General features: G+C 39.8%; 1 protein-coding gene across 2 annotated transcripts in view; it reads right to left on the bottom strand.

Annotated features, from left to right (window-relative positions):
• arhgef25b (Rho guanine nucleotide exchange factor (GEF) 25b) overlaps positions 1-24,936 on the bottom strand; it is a 25,092-nt gene extending 156 nt beyond the window's left edge. The window contains exons 1-17 of one of the 2 annotated variants that reach the window (XM_085354109.1): positions 24,880-24,936; positions 23,773-23,878; positions 11,854-12,176; positions 11,645-11,749; positions 5,965-6,086; positions 5,576-5,642; positions 5,334-5,437; positions 5,056-5,125; positions 4,348-4,437; positions 4,161-4,253; positions 3,417-3,467; positions 3,243-3,320; positions 2,962-3,153; positions 2,708-2,888; positions 2,412-2,617; positions 2,174-2,314; positions 1-543 (exon numbers count right to left, since the gene is read on the bottom strand). The exon at positions 1-543 is cut by the window's left edge and continues 156 nt beyond it. In XM_085354109.1, the coding sequence (XP_085210235.1) occupies positions 442-543; positions 2,174-2,314; positions 2,412-2,617; positions 2,708-2,888; positions 2,962-3,153; positions 3,243-3,320; positions 3,417-3,467; positions 4,161-4,253; positions 4,348-4,437; positions 5,056-5,125; positions 5,334-5,437; positions 5,576-5,642; positions 5,965-6,086; positions 11,645-11,749; positions 11,854-12,176; positions 23,773-23,878; positions 24,880-24,936 (2,088 nt within the window). In that variant the 3' untranslated portion in view covers positions 1-441. Of the gene's footprint in view, positions 544-2,173; positions 2,315-2,411; positions 2,618-2,707; positions 2,889-2,961; positions 3,154-3,242; positions 3,321-3,416; positions 3,468-4,160; positions 4,254-4,347; positions 4,438-5,055; positions 5,126-5,333; positions 5,438-5,575; positions 5,643-5,964; positions 6,087-11,644; positions 11,750-11,853; positions 12,177-21,058; positions 21,413-23,772; positions 23,879-24,879 lie in introns of those variants that run through there. The other variant, XM_085354108.1, reaches the window with a different exon arrangement.
• Positions 24,937-25,241: the final 305 nt, after the last annotated feature.

Consider the following 25,241-nt stretch of genomic DNA (forward strand, 5'->3'; position numbering starts at 1 on the left):
TTTGGAGGCCAAGTCAACAAATCTGACTTTACGTCCAGTTTTTGCAGTGCGTATTGTGCACTGTCCAGCTGGAAGAGGCTGCTTCGCTAATAAGGTGGAAGAAACATCCAGATGAATGGCAGCACCTAAGGCTTCGCAGCAGGTTTTTGCATTGCAAGAGATGATCGGAATTGTTCGGTTCATCTTGTTTTTAATGTTATAGCTGATTGGTAATGTATATGCAGATGCACTCAAATGAATACAGTCACACCAAAGTAACTTCACTAGAATAGTCCCCACATCATAAGCCTAAAGGAAATATGAGACAATATGTGAAAACAGAGACGCGCAGACTCGGACAGCTTGTGTACATGAGTGGAACAAAGTGTCCTGGCAGTCAGACCTAGTCGAGGTACTCCAGCTCCAGAAGGGTAAACTGAGTTCATGTGACACTGCAGCGCATTATTGCTCGCTCTCCTTGAGCTGATCCAAGTTATTTAGTTGATGCGCTGAATAAGTCCCAGCGTCCTTAAATGTGATCGTCTGGAAACTGGCGGGCACACCCTGAGAGGAAATAGGCAATTTTTACACTGGCATTTGAAGCAAAGACACACTGCAGATTTTCAAAGGCTTCCTGTTAATCAGGTGATTGATTCTGGCATCAGTGTAATTTAGTACATTTGCAAAATAAGACTGAAAAGGCAAACTTTAAAAATAACACGGAGATAAAAGAATTGTGCTGTTAAGGCTGTAATATTAGCATTTGCAGAATAAAGTGATTTGTTTTCACCACTTGAGGTAAATTTGAGGTAATTTAAACAAAAATTGTTAAATTATTTAATACAGTATGCACAAAAAAAACTATAAACATACATTTTAAAAATAGAAACTTTAATCAATTAAAGTAATACGAGAAGTAAATAAGGCTATGCTTGCATAATAAAAAGCCAGGAAACCCTGCTCAAGTAGAACTCAAAGCAAGCAAGAACAAATAGGGGTTTTTTAGTCATTAGGTAAATCATATGTGAAAAGGTCAGTTGTTGCACCGATTATGAAGGCCCTGTCACCTCTGCTCTTTTAGCCTGGATCTAGGAGAATAGGGCTGCAAAAGTTATGTGCAGTTACTTCATCAGTAATGAAAAATGAACCGGTACTCAGTGACTTTCTTTACATAAATGTAATTAAGAAGCTGTTACATAAAAATGGCACGGAGTCAGGAATCATGCATGACATGTGTGATAAAGGCTGTGTGAAAAGGTAGATAGGAAACTTTTATTTTATTTTCTTGTGCATTTAAAGCACAATAGAAACACAGCTGATCCAAAACACAAAGAGCAAGCCAAGAGGACAAGAACAACTTTGTGGAATCAGGCCAGATCAGCACGTCTAATAAGTATTGTAATCAAACTGCTTCCTCCTCTTGGTGGAAGTCTGAATGAATGAGATAAAAGAGCAGGTCAACGGGTTTTCCATAAACTGGCTGCAGGTTAGGTCAACCAGGTTTGTAAATCCATGCAGTAACAACAACAGGATATTTTCACAAAGGCATACAGAGAGTCATTTCCCATCACCATCAGTGATCGCCACAACAAACAGCCTCAGTCCACGCACACAGACCAGCTCCACAGAGCTGATCTACATCACTTTATTTTATTTAGAAATGCTGACTGCATTGAATTATATCACATTCTGCAGCCGACTGCAACTAGTGTTGACTAAATGGCTGCCCAGAGCTTGATGGTTGTGCACATTCACCATCCCTTTGATGACAGGGCAATTGTCCAGACGACTGATTGGATCTTTCTGCAAACAGTTGCAGTCTGACTTGGACGGACTGCAATCACTCTTAGAGACATTGTTGAAATTTTGCAAAAAAAACCTGCTAATTTATAAATGCAGACAGACTTGTGACATTTTGCCATCAGTCTGAATGAGTCTTTGACCAATGACCACAGCTCAAAGGGACCCGACTCAATTGGCTGCCTGCAAATGTAATCGTTAAATGTGAATTTCTACCTATACAGATAATTTGGGTTCAAATAGACACTTTAAATGTTCATTGATGACACCAGTGCATAACTATAGACCGTAAACAACTTTTACTGTATTTTCTTTCAGGAAGAATAAATTATCAGCATGGCAGATGCCTCATCTGTTAAATAACTGAGGTCAGTCAGTGTTGTGTATTATTTACCTGCAGGCTGTGATAGCTGCAGGGAGCCAGGCCATTGGATGTGCCACAGTCACGTCTCACCTCTGAGCACAGACTGAGCTGCATGGGGGAGGAAAGTGAGGGATGAGCTGCACAAACTGTTACCACGCAAGGGTTAGACACCTTAAAGAGACAAAGAAGTCAAAGTTAAATCGTGAGAAAAATACAGATGCATGTTTGTGCATAAATATGATGGTGAGCACTGCTGTTTCACACGCACCGTTTGCGAGGCCGGGCTGTGCTGGGATGAATGCATAGAGGGCAAGGAGGTGTTATAAGACAGAAAACAGGGCTGCTGACACCTGTCCACGGATGCTGAGGAGTGAGGCCACAGGCCAGATGCTGATGTAGATGGAGACTTTGTGTTCCTGCCCAGGCTGTTTGACTTACTTTCCCTCCGTTGGTATTCTATCGGAGATTGAAGAGCTGCAGCAGACAGGAAGATATGTTGCATTATTCAGACAGACCAAACTCTTAAATCAACAGTCGTATAGAAGAAAGACTGAGCTCCGGTACCATTAAGGAAGTTCCTCTGAGTCTCTAATATCTGGACCACATCACTGTGCCAAGCCTGCTGTATATCCGGAGATGATGCCTGCATGATGAAGCGCGTCACACTGCCGTCAGTGCCTCGAGAAGTCAGGACCAGACAGCAGGGATCTTCTTCAGAGTGCTCCTCCACACCAAGGCAGCTTACCTGCAAAACACAACATGCTCATTTTGAACATTAACAAAAGCACTCAACACTCAGCACTCAAATATAATCTCACCTTGATGCTGTTTCTAAAGGTGTACCCCGGCAAAGGGAAACCCTTTTTCTTATCAATTGGCTCACTGAAGATGACCAGCTGCTCAAACAGGAAGACCCGCCTCTCCCTCGCTTTGGACAGGAAGCCACTTTCCTGCTCGCTGACGGAGAAGGTATCCTGCTGGAGCAGCTTCCCCTGAGCCGTGATTTTCCCCTGAGTAGTACATATATCATATACCATTGTCAAAGAACACAAGTCATCCCGGATATGCGTCTTATTTTTAAAAAAACGGCGGATCTTACCTCAAAACCTTGGAGCCTTCCCACATTCATCATATCATTACATCGTTTTGGCACAAAACACATAACCTCCACTGCTCTCTGAGTCAGATGGATAGCAGTGAAAACATAATTTTAGTGTGCGATTGAAATGATAAAGCATTTTATTGGAGTTTCCATTTCATAATGAGCTCGTACCTGCAGCTCCTCCACATCCTTCCCAGCTTTGCTGTAATACTTCAAGAAGTCCTGAAGGTGCCAGTCAATAAGAGATTTATTTTAATTTTCATAAAATAAACTGAAACAACTTGAATAGAAAACTGTAACATAAAGTAAGGAAATAAGGACTTATAATGGTGCAGTATAATAAAAACCTCCTTGTGACTAGGATCAAAATCAGTGGCTGAATTTAATTTTTCATATTTGGCAACCGGTTGCAAAAAACTGGGTGACAGCTGTTTGCAACCAGTTGCCGAACCTTTTGCGTTCACTTTGCACAGGTCACCTGGACCTGTGCAAAGTGAACGCACAGGTCACCTGGATTGAAGGAAACTGTCTCAAAAATAATCTTAATCTCCCTCTGCAACCACTCTCAGACAGATTGGAGAAGGTTTTTAAATAGCTGCCCTCTAATTTATAAAAGCAAATGGATTTTCAATAAGTTGCAATCAGCATGAGCCTGAGTACAACTCGTTCGCAAGACATCTTTCTGCAATAGAGAACGTGACTCAACTGGTTACCCGCTAGTTGTATGCAAGGTTGCTGAGAGCCTACTCACAATTTTCAGTTGTGAACGTTTTAATTTAAGTAAATTAACCCTTTTACTATTTAATATTTTGATCATTTTGATGTTTCCTGAATCAAACGAATGACAGATTATTTTAATATTAACATGTAGCAGGTGCCATGCAAGTGAATAGGTCATCTTTTTAAGTAGCAAACCTTCAACAGTAGCTGATACTTCATGATCCTCTGAACAGGTTTGATAAGCAGGTCATTGAGCTGCAGCCTGTGACCCAGCTGTTGTCTGAGATCCTGTCAGAAGACAAAAATGGAAAGAAATGTGAAAAACAAGGGTTTTTTAGGCTGAAAAAGTCATCTCTGCGGACAGAGACCATTGGGCTCTCACCTCAAAGTATGTCTCGATGTATTCAGAGACAATGTGCTCGGACTTGGGTTTGTTCTGACAGTAAACCACATACATGTGAAGACGCCGCTCCTGGAAGTGGAAGAGGGATAATGGAAATTATTACAAATAAGTGTGGAGCAATGAGCAGGGTAAGAATTACACCTTAGTGTCCAAAGCTGAATTAGACATGCTGCAGAAACTTAAAGAAATAAAGATGTTTGGATCGAAAATCAAATCAAAATTATGAGTTTATTCTGTTTATATTCCTGCTGTAGCACAGCGATACGGATGCTCGACTGTAAAGTGCCAATAATCGTTTTCCACACCCTTCCAGTTTCTCCACATTTTGATGTTTTACATCAAAACACAAAATAAAAGTTGCTTTCTTTGTGTTTAATGTTGCCGTTTGCAATGATAATCATCAAATCTTCTGAAGTTTAGAGTAAAAACAACAAAAAAATTTAATAGAGCTCAGAGAGGTGTCGATTCAGCTCCTTTTTACAAACAGCAGGGTCTCAGTGGAAGCGTCTTCGACACTGATTGCTGCCTGTTATTTACCAGCTGCACCTGCAGTCAGCTGATCTACAAAAAGAAAACACATCTGCACAGCAGCAGGCCGAGGCATTACATCACTGGGGACTGTGATGACTAAATGTTCAGACTGAGAAAAAAAAAGGACACAAGTCTCTCACTGATCTTTAGGCTCACATGTTTGATGAAGAGCCGGGCCAGGCTGTCTGGATCACCCACACATTTCTCCAGCTCTCCCAGGAAATAACTGTGTGACACGAAGCACAGAAGGTCAGGCAAAAGCAGCCAACCAGCCAAACACACACACACGTACTCAGAGGCAGGAAACAAACAGCAGCAGGGGGTATGACACATGCTTAACAGCTATGAAACATGAGAAGTTTAGGGGGAAAACTTGTTAAACATAAGAGATGTTCATATTCAGAGGAACTCAGGGGGGAGACATTCTGACTCACTCCTTATGCCAGTCATAGATCTGGTGGATATTTCCAAACACAATCCTGTCCTTTCCTCTCAAGTCCTCAGGAACGCCCTGATTACCCATGGTGGCCATGTAACCCTGTATAAACACAAACATGTATCTAAGTTGCTTATTTCTATACAGGAAATAAACTCCTTTGCTTTTGGTACAAATTAAGCAATGTCAGGTGTTTCTTATATAAATACAAATAAGTAGATCATTTGAGGTGAGGCATACCTGCACTATAAGTCCAAGATCTTCAACATATAGCCTTTCTGTCTCTATCAGCTCTGTTAGCACGTATCTGAAAGACAAACATTAAAAAACATGATGATGATCTCAGGGCTCTGTGCGAAATATCAATCATAGTTAGTCACAGTTCTCTCAGCATAAAGGCATGAAACAAGGGCAAACACATAGCCTTTATCTATAAAAGGGAAAAATGATAAAAGAGCAAGGGGATCATTCCACAATTTGGGGGCAATAATTGAAATCGGACAATTGCCCGTGGTTTTCAAAGGGGCTTTTGGGGCTGCCAGGAGCAGCTGGTCCATGGACCTCAGCAATCCTGAGGGGATAAAGAAGTTAGAGAAGTTACAGTATTTGGTATAATGCTTTAGACTTACATGCTCTTCTCTAAAGCAATGTTTCTCTCTTCTTCACTGTCCACTGTACCAGAACACTGGCTGGTTGAGTCATCGGTTACAGTACAGCTGTCCTCCCGTTGCAGAGTGTTGATGCTTTGACTCTAAAACACAAAAGGAAAACATTACATCTTTTGGCATTTCTGTAACATACAGTATTACATTCAATCAGAGAGGTCAGTTGGTTAAAGAGCTCTGGATGACTGTGAAATAAAGAGTAGAAAAGTAACTCTAGGTACTTTTATTCAAGTAGTATTGTAGATACAGCAGTATTTTAATCTGTATGCTAGTTAAAAATTCTGTTACTTCTTCCCCCACTGCAACACAATGCTGTGGAGCAATCCATTCACACACACTAAAATCATTAGGCTTCATGCACGGCACATCCAAGGCAAGTTTATTTGTATAGCAGTTAGTAATCGCCGCGGGAAACACATCAGTGGGGCAATTTTGAGTAACCTGAGAATAATAAGCACATTTTCTGTGCTGCTGAGGAGAGTGTTGGGCAGACAGCAAGGTTAATAATGAGCAGTTTGTCAAGTCATATACTGTAACTGAGAGCCTGCTAACTGAAAAATGCACAGAAAGCTGTTAAGTAACAAACATCACTCTTCACCTAAAAGCACTGTAATCTAATGTGAATTTAACTGGAATCCTAATTTTTATCTTTTGCCTCAGTGAACAAGAGCATATTGCAGAATCAGAACATGTTGTCAAGTAGATCAAATGTACATTTTATATTTGGAGAATGATTCAAATGTGTGGAGCTCAACTGGTTTGCAGGGATGCTCTGTTCTGCAATGACTTGCTGTTGTGCTGTCAGATAACTGGTAATGCTCTGAGATCAGGGAGCAGCTCAGCGGCTTCTCCAGCAAACAGTTTAATTTTCTAATTTATTCAAATTACTGAAAGAAAAAGCAGCAAGTACAAGTAGCACATGTACAAAGCACTACTACTTTAGACAATGTATTACACAACATCCCAACTTTCCATAGTATCCTGGCCCGATTCACCTGACAGTGTCCAGACTTTTTGCGTGCAAACAAATTTATGGAGCTGCTCATACATGCTGGTGATTAGTGGTTGTTACTAGTCTCTGCGCCAGCCTTTTGGATGTTTGTTATACTGACCATACAAACCATGTATCCAATATATTTTCCAAACTATTAAACTACTCTTTTAAAGGGACAGTAAGACTGTTTATAGTAACCCAGGCAGCAGCAGAGTAAACAGTTAATGACTGAAAATAAATATGAAGCTACAGGTATCTAAGCAATGACATTTTTCTGCAGGGCCATGAGTTAAAAAAAGGCTAAAAGTGAGAGCAATCATTTATTAAGAAAAATAATGTGCTTTATGAGTTAAAGGATTAATTTAATCATTTAAAAATTCCTCTTATCACCTTTGCAAAGCTTACAAAACTTTACTCTGTCATCTTTGGAGAACTGTCCAACATCCACAGACCTGTTTCTCACCTTGCCTTTGAGGCTCTTCTTCTAATTTTGGCATGCACTCCGCCCTCAACCCTAACCCTGTTAAAGGCTGTTTTCTTTACTTAATTACTTCCAGATGCGATCAACGAAAGCCCACAGGATTCAATCTACTCCACTCCATCTCAAAGATTACTCAGTACAGTGTAGGGTTTCTGAGAAATATTGTCGGTGCTTTTATATATTTATTTGTGTGTGAGCGTGCACATGAAAAATGCAGCAAAATTGAGTCATAATGCACAAAGGTCAGGTGGTGTATATGAATAGGAGTGCTTTTATATGGGCAGGATGTAGATGGAGACATGTGCAGTGTAAGTGTAATTATGCTTTAAGTTATTCATTATCTGCTACAAGCTCTGCATTACATTATCAGAAGATTTAATAACAAGAGACACTCCATGGAAAATCTGTGGGAAAGTGCAGAGGACTTTACTGTTTTTTGTGTTTTTAAAATATATTCTTAACCAACAAATTGCCCAATTAATTGTTTAATTCACAAATCAAACATTTGCCTTAAAATCTGTCTAATAAAATGTTTTTTATGGCCCAGAAGAGGCAGCGGAGTTTCTATTGATTTGATTTTGCATGATAGAGCTTTAAACTGAATCCATCCATGGCAAGTCAGATTGTGTTCACAGACAATGTTTTCTAGAAGTGTTCCTGACCCATGCAGTAATTTCCATGACAGAATCATGCCTATCTTTCATATAGTACACACAATTCTGATTTGTCCCGTGACCCTTTGATGATATTATGGACTGTAGACGATGACATATTTCATCTCTTTACAATAAGTCTTTACAATTTTACATTGAGGAACATTATTCTGAAATTTTTCCACACGTTTTTGCAAATTGGTGACCCACTGCGTCTTTAAGATGCTATTTTTATACCCAGCTATGTTACAGGTCTGTTGATGCTTAATCTAGGTAGTTTTTTTTTTTTTTGCTTGTTTTTTCTTTTGATTGTCAAATTGCAGTCCGAGAGTCAAAATACTTTAATTAGTAACATACACAGAGGAAAAAAAATAAACGAAGGGCTCTTGGAGTGTGCATATGAGTGTGTGTTTCTCAAGAATCTTTCATCTGATCTTCTTAACACTTGGCAGGTGTACTCCTGTTGTTCAGTTCTCATATTCTGGCTAAAAGCTGTTTTCTGTTAGGCTTTCTCAACAGTCTGACACACAGCCTGAGAGCAGGAAAGAGAGGCACATGCAGAGTCTCTAACAGAGGAGAACCATTACTTTAAGAACTTACATTTTAATCAGGGAGCTAACATAAGATAAATCTGAATGATACTCTATAGAGCTATGTCTAGCCCCCCACTACAGACTGGTGGCATGTCAAGGGTGTATTCCAGCTTTTAATTGAATTTCAATTCAACTTTTGTATAGTGCCAAATCACAACAACAGTTGCTTCAAGGCATTGCATGTTGTAAGGTAAACACCCTACAGCAGTACAAAGAAATAAGAGAAAACCCCAACAATCATATGACCCCCTATGAGCAAGCACTTTGGCGACAGTGGGAAGGAAAAACTCCCTTTTAACAGGAAGAAACCTCCGGCAGAACCAGGCTGAGAAAGGGGCAGCCATCTGATGCAACTGGTTGGCGTGAGTAAATGATGACAGGACAAAGACATGCTGTGGAAAAGGGCCAGAGATTAATAATAACAAAAAAAAATAGATGAAGAGAGGTGTATAAACATAGTGAGTGAAAAAGGTGACTGAAGAAGACTCAATGCATCATGGGAATCCCCCAGCAGCCTAGACCTATTGCAGCGTAACTAAAGAAGGATTCAGGGTCACCGGATCCAGCCCTAACTATATACTTTATTAAAAAGAAAAATTTTAAGCCTAATCTTAAAAGTAGAGAGTGTGTCTATCTCCTGAATCCAAACTGGAAGCCGGTTCCACAGAAGAGAGGCCCGAAAACTGAAGGCTCTGCCTCCCATTCTGCTTTTAAATTATTTAGGAGCCACAAGTAAACCTGCAGTCTGAAGGAGATATCCTGGTCAGAAATGACTCCAAGATTCCCCACAATGTTGCTGGAGGCCAGGGTAATGCCATCCTGAGTAAGTATCTGAGTAGAAACAGCATTTCTAGGATTTTCAGGGCCGAGTACAATAACCTCAGTTTTATCTGAATTTAGAAGCAGAACATTTGAGGCCATCCAGGTCTTTATGTCTTTAAGACATAGGTGTCAAACTCTGACCCGTGGGCCAAATTTGGCCCGCAGCCTAATTACATTTGGCCCGCGAAGCCATACCAAATTACTATTAGAGCTGGCCTACTGGTATTATACAGCTAATATATATATTGTTTAGTATTAAGCTTTGCTTGTTCCATATTCAGTTTTACAGCAAAACGTGTTTGAGTCCATAAGAAAAGATTCATTCTTATATCTGGAGGATTAAATATATTTCAATAAATATTAACGTTAGCCCGCGACTTTGTTTCAGTTTTGAATTTTGGCCCACTGTGTATTTGAGTTTGACACCCCTGCTTTAAGACATTTCTGCAGTTTAACTAATTGGTGTGTGTCATCTGCGTAGCAGTGAAAATGTATGCTATGCCTTCTGATGATACTGCCTAAGGGAAGCATGTATAATGTAAACAGAACTGGTCCTAGCACTGAACCCTGTGGAACTCCGTAATTAACGTCAGTGTATGAAGAGGACTCTCCATTTACATGAACAAATTGGAATCTGTTATATAGATATGATACAAACAACTGCAGTGCAGTAACCGTAATACCTACAGCATCTTCTGAGAGCTAACGGGGCTAAGCTACCTGCAAAAAAAACTGCAAAGAGGCTACATTTATTACAAGTATCATTATTACTAAAGGACACCGAGGAGTAACTAAACATCTGACACACAGAAGGAAGGTGCAAGAGGGCCATGCAGCTACCAAGTTGGCTACAAGCTAAGTTAGCGAATCCCTTAAGAAATAGTGAGTGAATACTGTGAATATAATTAGCAGCAACAGAGAGTGTGCTGTAGACTGTAAATGAGTAATTCAAACTTGTTGTGACAATTAAACAAGACTATTTTTTAAATTGCATTGTCACATTATTTTAGTAAGGACTCGTTAACAACAAAAATGTAAAAATGTATATATATTTTACACCAGATACCTTTCCTGTTGCAATCCCCAAGGAAAATAAGAGTTTATGTCTACTTCCGGGGTCTTTTGCTTGTTCTGCAAATACATAAACCACTACAATATAGAGCCACCATGTTAAAGAAATGAGCTCATTGTTTTTTATGTATGAAAGATTCAAAAATATTGACTGATACTTCCGATTTTTAAATCACCAAATATGGGTTGGAATACAAAGCTCTTCATGCACACATGTATGTTTGTGTGTGAATTCAATTATACCTCTAACGTAGTCATCATTTAATGTGTTATGTTGTGGATCAATGTTCAGTCCTTAACTGCCCACAAGTGACACAGATCATTTAGATGACGATGATGGGCTGATAACTCGTGGAATAATAAATGAATTAGTATTGTCATGTTTTGGCATTCCTGCTGTGCTTACTGTGTGAGTTATTTCCTGTTTTATTTTGTTATCCTTGGTTACGACCTCTCAGTTGTACTTCCAACCTTTGTTCTGTTTTTTTCTGGACAACCTGCATTCAATTAGTCAGTCAGTCCCCTGAGAATATATGCCATCAGCTGTCCACGTTTCACTTACCAGACTGACTTGTCTGGATAATAGTCAAGCTTTTGTGCGCATGTTTGTTCCTAGATTTCTCAGTGTATCACTTTTGGGATTTTTTTCCTTTTTTCTGCCCATTTCAGGATTTGTTTTCTTGGATTTTGAGTTTTCCCTGTGTCTTGTGTGTCCTATGTTTGGGTCTTGCTTCTTCTGAGAACCATCATAACTACCCTTTCAAGTATTTATTGCACAAATACACAACAAAATTGTTAGTTGTTTTTTTCTTCATGTGCATCAATGTACCAGGTTGTATTCACAGCATGCAAAAGAAACATTTACTGCCTGTGTCTGATATGGATTAATTTTAAAAGTGTGCTTCTAGCAGAGTTACTTTTATGACTTCTATGAGACCTATTTATGGTGTTTAACTGCTGAGAAAGAAAGAGGCTTTGAATCAGTTGCATTTATAGGTGTGTAAAGACAGGTTAGGCGTAACATCATTACTAGACTCTGTGCGTTTCTGCCTTGCAGGAGGTCCGATAAGTAGCTCGGAGAAGCTGGATGTAAAGGAGAATGAACTGCTGGATTCAACAGGCCATCTTTCCACTCCTGGCAACAAAAATAAAATGTAATTAGGAATAAATATATCATTATACTAATATAGCATATCTCAGTACCGTAAATGAGTTTATATGTCTGTCTTAAATACTAACTGTGTCTCCAGAGGTGAGGATGGTGTAGTTATTGTGCACTTCCATAGGCCTTTGCTGAGTTTCAGTGTGGGAAAGGATCAACATTGGTTGCCTCCCATCTGACCCAAACATCTGCTTCTCGCCTTTCCCCGCTCCACTTCTGGCATCAGAGCTCAGCTTGCGGACGGGATTGGTAAGCCATTTCTTCAGAGTGGTGACAGGGTGCCGTGAGCCTCCAGACGAGGAGTGCGAGCAGGGACTGGAGCCGCCTGAGGCCTGGTGAGGCACAGAGCCCACTGAGGGAGTGATACTGCCATCACTGCCTGCCACAGAGTACGACTCTGCTGCAAAAGGAGCAAGAAAGAAGGGGGGGAAGAGAACATGAATAAAGTCCAGGAGCTAATTGCAGGGTATATCCTCATAGGTCAAATGTTGCAGACAGAATTCTGCACAAAAATGTTCAATTTCCTGTCTTTATCCCACACTGTAACTTCAGTAGCTGCAGCTACTGTACCTACGGGCACTAAATGATTTTAAATACCAGAGCTGGTCTGTTCTCACAAGGAAAGGCTAAATAAATTCAACTGGAAATGTTATAGTAAAAGTTGATTTGCGTGCATTTGTTGTGCAAATTCACAGGAAAATGTAGTTAAAGCAATACTTTTGTAAAATAATAATCATTTTTTTAAAAGAGCTCTCCTATTTTAACATTCTTTTACTCAACACTATATAATTTGATTTATTTTGTTATGCATTAAAGGAAATACAAACCCAGCACCAGAAAACAGTTGGAGCACTGTGTAAAATGTCAAATAAAAGTAAGCTGCCAAACCATGGATACTATCAGAAGCTTTTCATGGTCTTGCTCTCTTCTGTTTCATGTTTTCCAAGCAGAATTTCAAATTTTGATTTGTCTGACCACAGAACAGTTTCCACCTTGTAGCCTCAGGCAATTTTAAGCGAACTTCGGCCCAGAAAAGCCAGCAATGTTCCTGGATCATATTCACATGCGACTTCTTCTTTGCATCACAGAGCTTTAATCTGCATTTGTGGATGGCACGGTGATTTGTGGAAGTGTTCCTGAGCCCATGCAGTGATTTCCATGACAGAATCATGCCTGTTTTTAAAGCAGTGCTGCCCAAGAACAAAATACACAACATCCAATACTGATTTTCTGCCTTGTCTCTTGCACACAAAGATTTCTCCAAACCCTCTGAATCTTTTAATGATATTACGTACTGTTTACAGTTTACATTGAGGAGCATTATTTTGAAATTGTTCATCCATTTGTAGATTGCAGTTTTTTGCTGATTGGTGAATCTCTGCCCATCTTTACTTCCGAGGAACTCTGCCTCTCTAAGATGCTCTTGTTACACCCAGTCCCAAAACTGATCTGTTGCCAGTTGTTGTGAGCTGTTTGAGGGCCACTAACTTTTCCAGCCTTTTGTTGCTCCTGTCCCAACTTCTTTAAGATGCGCTGCTTCCATCAAATTCGAAAAAATGTTTTATTGTGAATAAAATATCCACTTATGAGATTTACAAATGATTGCATTTTTTTTTCTCAAATTTGGGGAATTGGGGATGTAGTAGTGTAGTAGTATTCACATCATTTAGTTAAAAAAGTAGGTATAAAAAGTTAAAGTTGGCATTATGAAGCAAATGAACTTGTTTATATATCGTGTTATATTATTTATTGTTAGTTAAATATTTTCATGGAAAACTAATGTTTTAGCTTGTCATTGTAGAGCATTTTCTTAAAAAAAAATAATAATAAAAAAAATAAAGTGGCAACTATGTCAGAACTCTTCTGGTAAATATAGCTAGTGACCCCCGGATATATATCATGTTCATAGGATCAAACCTTTCTGATAACACAAATTAAAGCATTTTAAAATAGTCACAACTGAGATCATCATGTTTGCACTGAATGTTCTCAGTCAGCAGCTCAGCCTGGACCAGTACCAGAGATGACACCGTTTAACACCACAGCTGGATCTTGTTTCCAGCTTTAAGTCTCTCCACTGTGGAAACTGGTATCAAATCGTGAACCACACGGTTTTAATCAAGAGCTGCAACCTTAAAATTTCACTCTGTTTTGCTGATCATAGCAAAATGAAATCTTTCAGGAGCCCCATTTTGTCATTTTGGATTCTTCCCAGAAGCCACTCTTCCCTGTCAGCACATTTATGTAAGCTGTAATCATAATAACAAGCTTTCTAGAAGCCAGTGGAAAACTGGGTCAGCCATTTGCCAAAACTGCCTGATGCAGCCATTAAACAAGACACCATACTGACAATAAAATACTAAATGATGTGGGATTTTTTTTTCCTGTTCCATTTTAACTCCTTTTATTTTAAAAAAGACTGGAAAAAAACTGTTCCCTGTGTACAAAAACAGACAAATATTAAATGCACTATTCATGATATTTGCACGATTAGTGATACCGACTGATGCTTTCAGCCAGCATGAAGATATCCTACAAAACAAAACAATACATTTAATGGAGGCTGCATTCAAGTAAGATTATATACTAAAACAATTGTCTGCTGCTTTATTCGTGCAGTGAATAACACAAGCCGATTTCTGTAATGGGATGATTTAGACAGAGGGGAGGTGTTTGTGTCTGTTTAGAGTTTGGGATTGTTGACACGTTCAGAGATGAACTTGTCAACAGCTTGCTTATATTCTAAATGAACATGCTGACCAAAAATAATGGAAGAGTCTGGAAATGTAAAAGAAATAATGGTGAATCCAAAACAAGATGAATTTAGAGGATGAAGAACACAGAAAATAGATGCATGAGAAGGTGAGAACAAGAAGTAAAACAGCTAGAAGACATTATCCAGTACTAACAATTAGGTTTATAACGTTCTTCTCTTTATGTTAAAAACAAACAAACAAACTGTGGAACAGCGGTAAGCAAGCAAGTTCAGGGTTCAAATCTGACTGACGCTTGCATATTTTCACTGTGCCTTCATGGGTTGGATGCTTTTCTGTGTCCCTTTCTCATCAGTACTGTCGCAGATGTCGACCCTGTCCGGGTGTACCATGCATGTTGCCCACTGTCAGCTGGAAACTACTAAGATGACAAGTTAGGATAACGAATGCATATATTAGTTCTCTGGACCACAGCAGAGTCACATCACTGGTGAGTGCTACAGCCAAAATCACGCACAGTATAAAATGATGTTTTTTTCAGTTAATTTTTTTTATTTTCAAAGCAGATGTTTCAATCAGTTAAGTGACTGCAGCATCTTTATCAGCATCTCAACAACTATGTGATCCAAATAAGTACAGAACAAATTCAAACGAGTCACTACAAACAACCCCGAGCAGAGACTGCCATCTGGTCTCCTTTTTAAAAAAAAAAAAAAAAAAAAAAACAACTATCAAGGTCATTCATGAATGCTGTCAACCACCCCAACATCTGTTAAAATGAGGTATGTACAAATCACTGCTCGTTTTTCTGCAAATACACTAACATTTACCCTGAAATGACTCTTAGTATTCATAGTGGCTTCTCTGACACCCAGATCAGCGCTGAGCTGAGCAACTCAGCCGGTCATGTTTGTTTAAAATTGTTATGTAAGGTGTCATTTTCCAACAGAGCAACAGCTGGACCACCATCAGGACTTAAGGGAGTGTTTGAAGTGCATGCAAGGATGCATGCTGCTAATGCATCCACGCATTCAGACATTACAGACATAAGATTTTTATTTTAAATACATAGTTTTATATTCAGTTTAAAACCTGTTGATTTAAACTGTAACATTAGCAACTATTTTCAGGTGGTTTCACAACATAAATGCTCAACAACATACAGATCCATGGATAGATGAGAGTTTGGAAGAGGATAATTTTCTCTGCATCCATGCCCAGATGGAAGGAGATGACAGTAAATGAGACCAAAACATTAAGGAGGGGTCACTCACTCCAACAGTAATCCTTTCTGGTGCATTTTACTACAGTATGGAGTTTGATATGTGAGGGCAGAAACTGACTCACTGAACTGGAGTAGACCATCTGGGTAGTTGTGGATTATTTCTAAAGCTTCTAGTGAGTCAGCAAATCTTACCCCAGTTGGAATCACATCGAGAGTCATTCATAGTCAGTTATCAAGGAAAAGGAGGCCAATTGACCTTTTTTGAGCATTTAACTTGCTACTTTGATGTTTTTCCACTTTAAAGAAGTGTAGGTCCTCCCATTCTCTAGTTTTATAGTTAGTCTCCTGACCAGTGTCAGCACTGACCACATTTCCTTGATGTGTGCACAGAAAGAATAACTGAATAACTTTTGCAACTGAGTGTTCAAATAACTCACTTAAATATTTTGAATTAGTACCATGTCTGGCTCACAGTGAGTGACAGCAATCGGTACATATTATCTAATTCTAATTTTCTAATGCTTTAAAAATTATGTTAAACATTTTGCAACATAACTGAACGCTTAATTACAGTTAAAGTTACAGTTAACATCATAAAGTATTATCCATCCAGGAAATTAAATTGATTGTATAATTTGATAGAAAATCTCTCTTAATAATCAGATGCCAACATGCGCTTTCATTTATTTAATTTATTTCTGTGTTTTCATCTCATTAAGCGTCATGTGAGGGAGCTGATTATTCATCTGTGCGTCACATTATCTTCCTGCTGATGGAAGAAATGATGATCACTGCAGTCTCAGTTTATACTTCTTCTGTCATTAAAAATACAAATCAAGCAAGGTGTATGTTTTCTGTGTACACCCACAGAAGTATATATCCAGTGCAATACACAGAGAGGAATATGTCTGTTTATATGCCAATGAGTGTTTTTACTCCTTAGCCACAAAGACGACTTATCATGTAGGCATGAAGTTATAATTATTCCAGTAAAATAGATTTAAACAGGATCTGATCGAGACCTACCTGTGCACAAAATACACACCTGTTTAGACATGAGCCGCAACTTAAAGCCCTGTTTATTTAATTCATAAAGACCTCATAGTACCATATTATACAAACTGATCACTTTGCTCTCAGACTGCTGGTTTACTTGTGGTTCCTAGAGTTTCTAAAAGTTGATGGGAGCCGGAGCCTTCAGCGATCAGGGCCCTCTCCTGTGGAACAAGCTCCCAGTTTGGATTCAGGAAACAGACATCCAGGAAACAGGATCAGGTGACCATAGGCCATCCTTTAGTTATCCTGCTCTTATAGGCTCAGACTGCTGCAGGTCCTCTTAGCACTTCTTCTCCACTCACCATTTTCCCTCCCTATGTGTTAATACACCACAGCAGCGAGTCACTACATGCATTTTTCCCCCACAAGGTTTGTTTTGTCCCATCTCCCTCTGCTCTCTCTCTCTCTGCTGTTTTCTTTCCTGTCACCCCTCCAACCAACCACAGCAAACAGCTGCCCCTCCCTGAGTCTGCCAGAAGTCTCTTAAAAGGGAGATGTTCCTTCCCACTGTCACTTGCTCATAAAGGGTGGTCTGACTGTTGGTAACACTGTAGGGTCTTTGCCTTACAGTAAAAAGCACCTCATGGATTGCTACAAAATAAACTTGAATTGAACTGAATTTTGAATTACATTAATTTTACATGAGTGTAAATTAATTCTGCATGGGAAGTTCACTACAATATCAAACCATGAAAGATCCACAGTGGAACAAAACAGTGTGTCAGCAGCACGTACACAACTTCCTGCATAAAGTCTTACAGCAAGATATTAACTTATTGTACACATGAAGTGCAATAAGTGATGATTTAAGACACAGACTGTGGGTTCCCCTCAGTGCTTGGATTACCTAAGAATAAAAAATAACTTTGAACTAACCCGCTTTTACTCATACTGGTTACTTACACACACTGTTCCTGCTAACGTCTATTGCTAAATACACGAGCTACACAGCGTACGCCATCTTGCCTCATTGTAGGTAAGGTTAAGGACAGAGTTTAGAGTGAAAAGATAAAAAGTAAGCATCACATTGACCATTGAGCACATACCAGAAGCACACATTATTGTTTGCATCGTGTAGCTAATGGTTCCCAACAAACACTGATGTAGAAATATATCACAACCGTGTTTCCTGTTCCATGATTTTAGGGCATTGTTTGTGTAAAATATGCACTATAAATAAAACTGCTTTGTCTTAGAGAAGACTGAAACCTTCCCTTGCTGCAGGTACTGTTTAACTTTATGCTGTGATGTAAATCTGGTTAAAATCAGACATTTAGTTCAGCAGGAAACATACCATTACCCAAAAAAGTGTAAGATGGCTAAGTGAGTGTGTAAACTCCTGTATATGGAGGTGATCTGTGAAACTAGACACTTTCATGCTTGTTACTCATCGGGTTTACTTCTACACATGCTGGCAAGGATGATGTCACACACACTGGCTAATTGGCTATTAATCAAGGCAGTTTCTGCGCCACAGTGAAAGAATGTCTGGTGACACACCGAAAACTGTAGATTTCCAAGCAAGTTACCCAAAAATACTTTAACTGGAAGTGTTTCTCTGTCTTTATAAATAGCACTTGGACATTGTGCCAAATGAAATGAGCAATCAGTGAGTAGGATCACAGAGTGAAGGAGAAGAAGGAGGTCTTGTAAAATAAAGGAGAAATCTCCATACCAAACAAGATAAACACTATAAAATGAGAAGAAAAAAAATGCTGAATAAATAAAAGGCATGAGCAAAAAGATGTTAAAAAGCAGTTAGTGTTTTAGTGTCATCTATGACTAATCCACAAATAGAAAACAGATATTTTTAGAAATGTCTAGAGGGGGGTGGCGGGGCGGGGGGGGGGGGGGGGGGGAATCACATCACTAAGAAGATGAGTATCCCAAAGGAAATCAGGAGGTGAGAAAGTGAGGCAACGCAACGCTGCTTTCATTTTCACATTTTACATGCCTGTTTGCAGGGTCTGCCACAGTGCGGAGAGCTGCCCTGTAATCACTTCCTGAAACAACTGGAACAACAGAGGATTTAAGGGTTGCAGTTGTGGGACATGGCTCTGTGTCTATGCATGTGCCTTTGTGTGTGCATGTCTTAATATGTGTGTATTTACAGCCGCATTAGCTATGAGGCAGTGTCACAGTATTAGGGGAATGATTTTTTCTACATAGAACAGCACTCAAAAATGCATCCAACGTGAGAAACAACCAGATGAGAATTTTTTTTCTTTTCTAGCCATGGCTATGGGCATATCCACCTAATCTCAGTAAACTAATCCTTAATCAAACAAATAAGGAAATCCAGTGAAATGCAGTTTGTTTGTCAAAGGCTTTTTGTGGAAGTGATTCATTATTTGAGCCAACGAGAAAACAAGGGAATTTCTACAGCAACCCACACAACACAGGTATGTCATAATGAAATAAGGACTTAGTCAGAACCCCTTGGCATCAAATTTTAATGCATCGAGTACCCTTACGTGTTATTGTTCAGTGTGCAAGGTTAATGTTGCAAATGTTCCAATGATGCAAAGGGCCATATTTTAACACAAACCACAATGCTTTCTTAAATCTAACCAAGTCACCTTCATCCCTAAATCAAGCCATGGACTAGTAAATGACATAGTGGGGGTATTCTGAGAACATGGCCCTGATCCAGGAGCTCACACCTCACACCACAGCAAGGCTGGGCCCAGCAGACGTCATTTACTAACAGTGCACTCGGACAATATTTAAGACAAAATGTAAACAGCTGTTATTAGTAGCAGTAGTAATCGTAGTAGTTATAGTGGTAGTAGTTTTAAAGACTTCCTAAATATACTAGGACAGCCAGACCTTGATCATTTTTTCATGCGCATGGTCACAGTATGAAAAACTGGATAAGATATGCCCTGACATCCTCAAGCATCTCGATGTATCTGCTGCAATACTGCATGGAGTTCTGAAATAGTGCCAATGGTTAGCAGACCAAAGAGGTGGTCCCCCTTTTTAAGCGAGGGTGCTGCAGAGTATGTTCCAGCTTCAGGGGATCACAGTCCTCAGCCTAGGAAGGTTTTTACCATGTTACTGGATAGAGGAGTCTGTTAACTGAACCTTTGAGTCAGAAGGTTTAAAGTTTAAACTTATTGATTTGGAGAAGGCATATCTCTGTGCTATTTGGTCCATGAATAACTGTTGTGAGAGCTTGGTCCAGATTCCAAGGATTAAGACTAGCTCCCAGTTGTGTAGGACTTTAAATGCTTTCCCTTTGTCAGAGATTCTGTTCATAATTTGTATGGACATGACATTTTAGGGGCAAAGGGTTTACCCTATGGTCATGTTAGCTTCACTGACCAATGACCTCCAGCTCACACTGGGGTGTATGTACTGTATGTGTGAAGAGGCTGGGATGGGAATTAGGACTTCCCAGACAGAGGGCATGGTTCTCAGTGAGAATGAGTTGCTACCCCCAGTGGAGGAGTTAGAGTATCTTGTGGTCACAAGTGAGGGAATCGTTGTGGTGAAGAGACAGCTGAGTGTGAAGTGAAAGCTGCTTATTAACTGATTGATCTACAGTCCTGCCCTGACCTTTGGATAACAAACTGTTGGTAGTCACCAAAAGAATAAGACCGTGGATACAAGCAGCAGAAATGAGTATCCTTCGAAGGGCATCTGGGCTCTTCCAAGGTCAGGAGATAGCTTAGGAACTCAATCATTCCGGAGGAGCTCAGCTCAATCAAAATGAACCAGTTAAGGTGGTTTGGGCATCTGGCTAGGGTGCCTCCTAGGGAGATGTTTCAGGTTCCACCCCAGGGTGGACCAAGGACACGCTAACGAGATTATGTCTCTCAACTGATTTTGGAATGTCTCAGTATCCCAAAAGCAGGTAACATTCAGATAATTTTTTTGAAAAACATCCTTCTTGGCAGTTTACCTCCATCCATAGGATTATGATGATCTTCTAACAGGTGAAGTCGAGGGAAGAGATTTTTGGTTGAAAAGTTTGCATAACTTTTCACCTGAAACTTTCCTGTTTCCTGTTTTCCCGTACAATGAAATGGAAAATATTAATAATTACCCGAAACCGAACAGATGAAAGATACATGCAAATAATTAAAAGATTAAAAATCAAAAGTAAATGAGGAAGGATCGATGGTCTTTATTATATTGTATAACTGAATAAAAGCTCTTACTTTGCAGTGAAACTACAGAGTCTGAATGCATCTCCTCATATTACAAAATATGAACACTCTGCAACATCTTGCAGACACCGCAACAACAGATGAATAAACCTGCAGTAAAACTTCTACGTACCTCTGGCTTTGACAAAGCAGCAGCCACATTTGCTGAGTAGTTTTCTAAACAGGTGCTGACACCCACACCCTCGGTGATGGTGACTCCCTCTCATGGTGATGCACTTCTGCCGGTCCATTCAACACCATCAGAAATAGGCATAGTGCTGAGCACACACACACACACAGAAGCACATGCACACATGCACACACACTATTTCTGTGGTAATCCCCGCAGGAGAGAGGAAAAGTGTACACAGAGCTTCACAGCCATATTCCAAATTCGAGCAACAACACCTGATGGGGAAAAAAACTCCACCACTATCCCATGATTTGATGGCAAATCGCAGGAAAACCAGAGAGGCTGTTGAGGGCTTCGGCTTATGAGCCTCTCTGCGCTGGGAGATAGTGGGCAAAGATTATGAGAGGGACCAAAAGTAAGTGAGGGAGCGACAGAGGGGCAGGGAAGGGGAGGGGCCCTGATGAGGGAGGGATGGTAGCGAGCATGCTGTGCTGCTGCACCAGCATCTGTTTTCCAGTCCCTCCTCTCAGCCTCTCCCCTCCCCTCCTGATCCACTCTCGCTTCACACCTCCTTCATCAGCTTCTATTATCAGTGTTTGCTCTCTGCTTACCATTAGCAGGCATGAATAACAACGAGCATGAACTTTTCCACTGAACAGGCAAACAGTCATTTTCATTAGGCAATGCCTGCCTGTTGACTGGTCCACGTTTGGTCTGGGCTGGGTTAGCAAGAAAGAAAGTACACTATAAATCATGTTTTTCAAAGGAAGAAGTGCTTATTTGAATAATTTTGATGTTGACAACTATTTGCTACAAATTTGTTACCAATTAATCTCAGGTGTTCCCCACTTCCAGATTACAAAAACTATTCTACTTCTACTATTCAACACCACTTGACTCCAAAGGTTGCAGACCGTGGACTCTTAGTTAAAACAAATCACTCAGCTAAAGTAATAAAAGCTGAGAACACATTGTGTGCCATCACAACCTACTAAGAGACAACAAGCTGCAGATTTGGAAACACATCAACGACCCACATTTGTGTATTTCAGGAGTAGAGGGGAAAAAGTGAGAAAGTGTGAAAAGAAATACCACAAGCAGTCATAATTTCGTTTAAAGTCTATAAAAAAAAAAGCACCCCCAGTTACTCAAATGGGCCCGCACTCTCAGCTTAATCTACGATTTATGTTTTCAAAACTTTTAACTAAACCATTCTCTCAAATCAGTATGACAGCCTACTCTTCCCCGCTCGCCACCCGTCGATACCAAAGCACTGCCGTGGAAAAGCCAACATATGAAAATATCCTGCACACAGCCCACCGAGGTAGCTAGATGGAGGCGGACCGATTTAATCTCAAAGCCAAGATTAAGTATTCTTGACGAGATGATCTTACGAGCACAGCTGTCCGTGCTCGCAGCGGTGACTCAAGAAGATTTACGGGTAAACTCGCATGATCCCAAATGTGGACAAAGTCAATGAAGAAGGGGGAGAAAAAAGGAATAGAAGAATTTGACACAGCTTCATTTTTTACTATATGCAAACTGCACAGTTTCACACACACATGCAAACCAACATTCACACATGACCAGTGCAAATGATGACATCTCAGTCCACAGAGGGGGAAATTACGGCTGCAAAAATGTCAAAATGCTCTCGTTCTGCCGGCCGTCGAGTTAAGCTTTTAAAAACTCTGCTGAGACGATGATCCCTCTGAGCTGAACTGCACTAATCCCACCACAATTTAGGATTACAGTCCGTGCGTGCATGTGTATGTCAGCTTGCGCATGCCTAATCAGTCAATAACTAATCACCAGAATAACATAATGTGGGGTTGCATTCGGTGTTTATTTTGGTGTGTCAATTCTAACTCTTGTGCATGCGTTGCTTTTCTGTCAAACAGCTCCCCACTATGGGTGATGTAAGAGTTGCACCCAGCAGCAAACAGTGTGTGCAAATCACTCACTACTCACTTTATAGCAAGTATTGACTATATAGACATTTTATAGCACTTTCACTACACTACCTGAATTCAAAGTATCCCACAATTCCTCGTTAAATGCCGTGTACAACCAGTGGTCACTCCCCAACCACTGTATAGTATCATGGATCAAAAATGGCAGACAGATGAGAGGAAAGAAAGGAGCACATGACACTACTAACTTTGTGTATTAATTTTGGAAAAAATATGTTCTGTGTTTAATACAATGCTGTGTGTCAGTATTTATGTCATTATTTAACCTTTTTTCTTTTGCCACCTTCTGACTATGTAACAGCAATGGTGCATTTAATGGTGCAGAGAAAATTACTCATAGAACTCAGTAAACATGGAGCAGGGAGTCATGCATGAGTGAATGATTATCACTGGTCCAAACCGTGAACCTATCTTAAGCCAAAACAAGTTGTATTTGGTGCCGAAATCTAACCAGCAAGTAAACTTTAAAGTAAAAAGCAAGTGAAGATGAAATGAATCAGTCAGTAAAAACTAAGTAAAACATAGCCTGCTTTCCTGGCTGATAAACTCTGAGTTACTTCAGACTCTGCAGCACTTTAAAAGAGGACCATTATCACTAGGTGTACAGTAATGATGTAGGTGGTGGATTGTGAAACAACAGTGCAGGATAGCATGTGTTTAATATGGAAAACTAGTGAGATTTGACAACCAGGTGGCATGACATCCTGGGATACGAATCGATGCATACACTCACTGCGGTACCTTTGCAACCTGCGGTCACAGGTGACTTCCCGGCCCACTTCTCCCGAGTCCATATGTCCCGGCTATGACCATGCAACAACATTTTCTCCCTGCTGGTGTCTGAAATCTTATACATGGAAAAGACAAGCGAGTGATCAGTGAAGGGAATTGGATTTGTATTTTGATACATATATATGTGATAGATTAGGGGGGTAGGTAGATCCTACCAGACAGAGCTAATTATACCAGGCTAACACTCTGTTTCACCTCTCCTCCACCCCCTGTCTCTCTTATTTTTGCTTCAGCTTAAGTGGGTTCTTATCTTATCTGTGGAATTTCTCTTAGAGAACAAAAACGATCAGGAGAGTGGATGGTATCACAGCCTGGGGTCAATGATGTTCACTCAAGTTAAGCCAGGGTAATTGAATCTTAATAGTCAGCTTCTAGCCTACAAAACAAAAATGCAGAATGCAGCTAGATTTGCTGATCACCACCCCAACAAGTCTTACTGCATGACATGTGAGAAAGATCACATGCAGCTTATTTCATTTGAATAGATTTTTTTAAGGAAACCACACTGCTCTGCATGTTGTTGTCTTTGCATTTATGACAAATTCGAACGTGTGGCCATAAAAACAGCAAGAAGCGCGTGTCTGCATGCTGGCTAAATGACTAAGGCTCAGGATTTGGTTTTCCATAACAGATGACGAATTAAATTAAACTGAAATGAGCCCTATTTTAGGGCAAAATAGTAATAATAATTTTAATAATAATGTTAATTTGTTTGCACTCATATTAGCAAGAATGGAATCACTTTTAATGGATTTTGGAAGAAATTACATTTATGTGATTCTTTGCATTAGAAATCTAAAGACTACATGGCAAAGAGAACAAGATTTGAAAACAAAAAATATATAATTTGAATCAAATAATAGTTGCACAGTTTTTGAAAAATTACTTATTTTCCTGTATTGAGATGTCTTCTTGTGTTATGTAATTCAACATCCATTATACTGGATAATATTTGACATAAATTAATACCTAATTAAACATTTGTTCAAAAATATGCTGATATATACATAAGATTTTATATGAGACCATTTCCTTTTATGTCACACGGGTACTCACTTTATCAAGCTTGTATTCCAGAAGTTCTTCATTCCTCCCTTTTTCCAAAGTCTTCATTTTTCTTCCTCTTGAGCTTCTTCTATCATTGCATCATCTTTCTTCACTTGGTGCTGTACTCTTTCCCCTCATTAAATCATCCGTGCGCCAAGTTTTGGACTTTAATCAAAGGTAGAAAACAAGTTAAGCTTAGGCTTCAGAGAAACATCCAACTCATCCTGCCTGACAAAAAGACAAAAGCAGACAGCTTAAACTTTGCAGCGGGTCTCCTGCGGGAAGATGAGGACAGCTGGTCAATTTCAGTGGGATTTCTCCTTAGGCCGCTCTGGATTAGAGAGGGTCAAGCCATCCAGACAGGTCCTGCC

This window comes from Diplotaxodon limnothrissa, linkage group LG5, assembly GCF_057381915.1.
Source record: "Diplotaxodon limnothrissa isolate DT_005_m linkage group LG5, D_limnothrissa_male_GT1.1, whole genome shotgun sequence".
NCBI lineage: Eukaryota > Metazoa > Chordata > Actinopteri > Cichliformes > Cichlidae > Diplotaxodon > Diplotaxodon limnothrissa.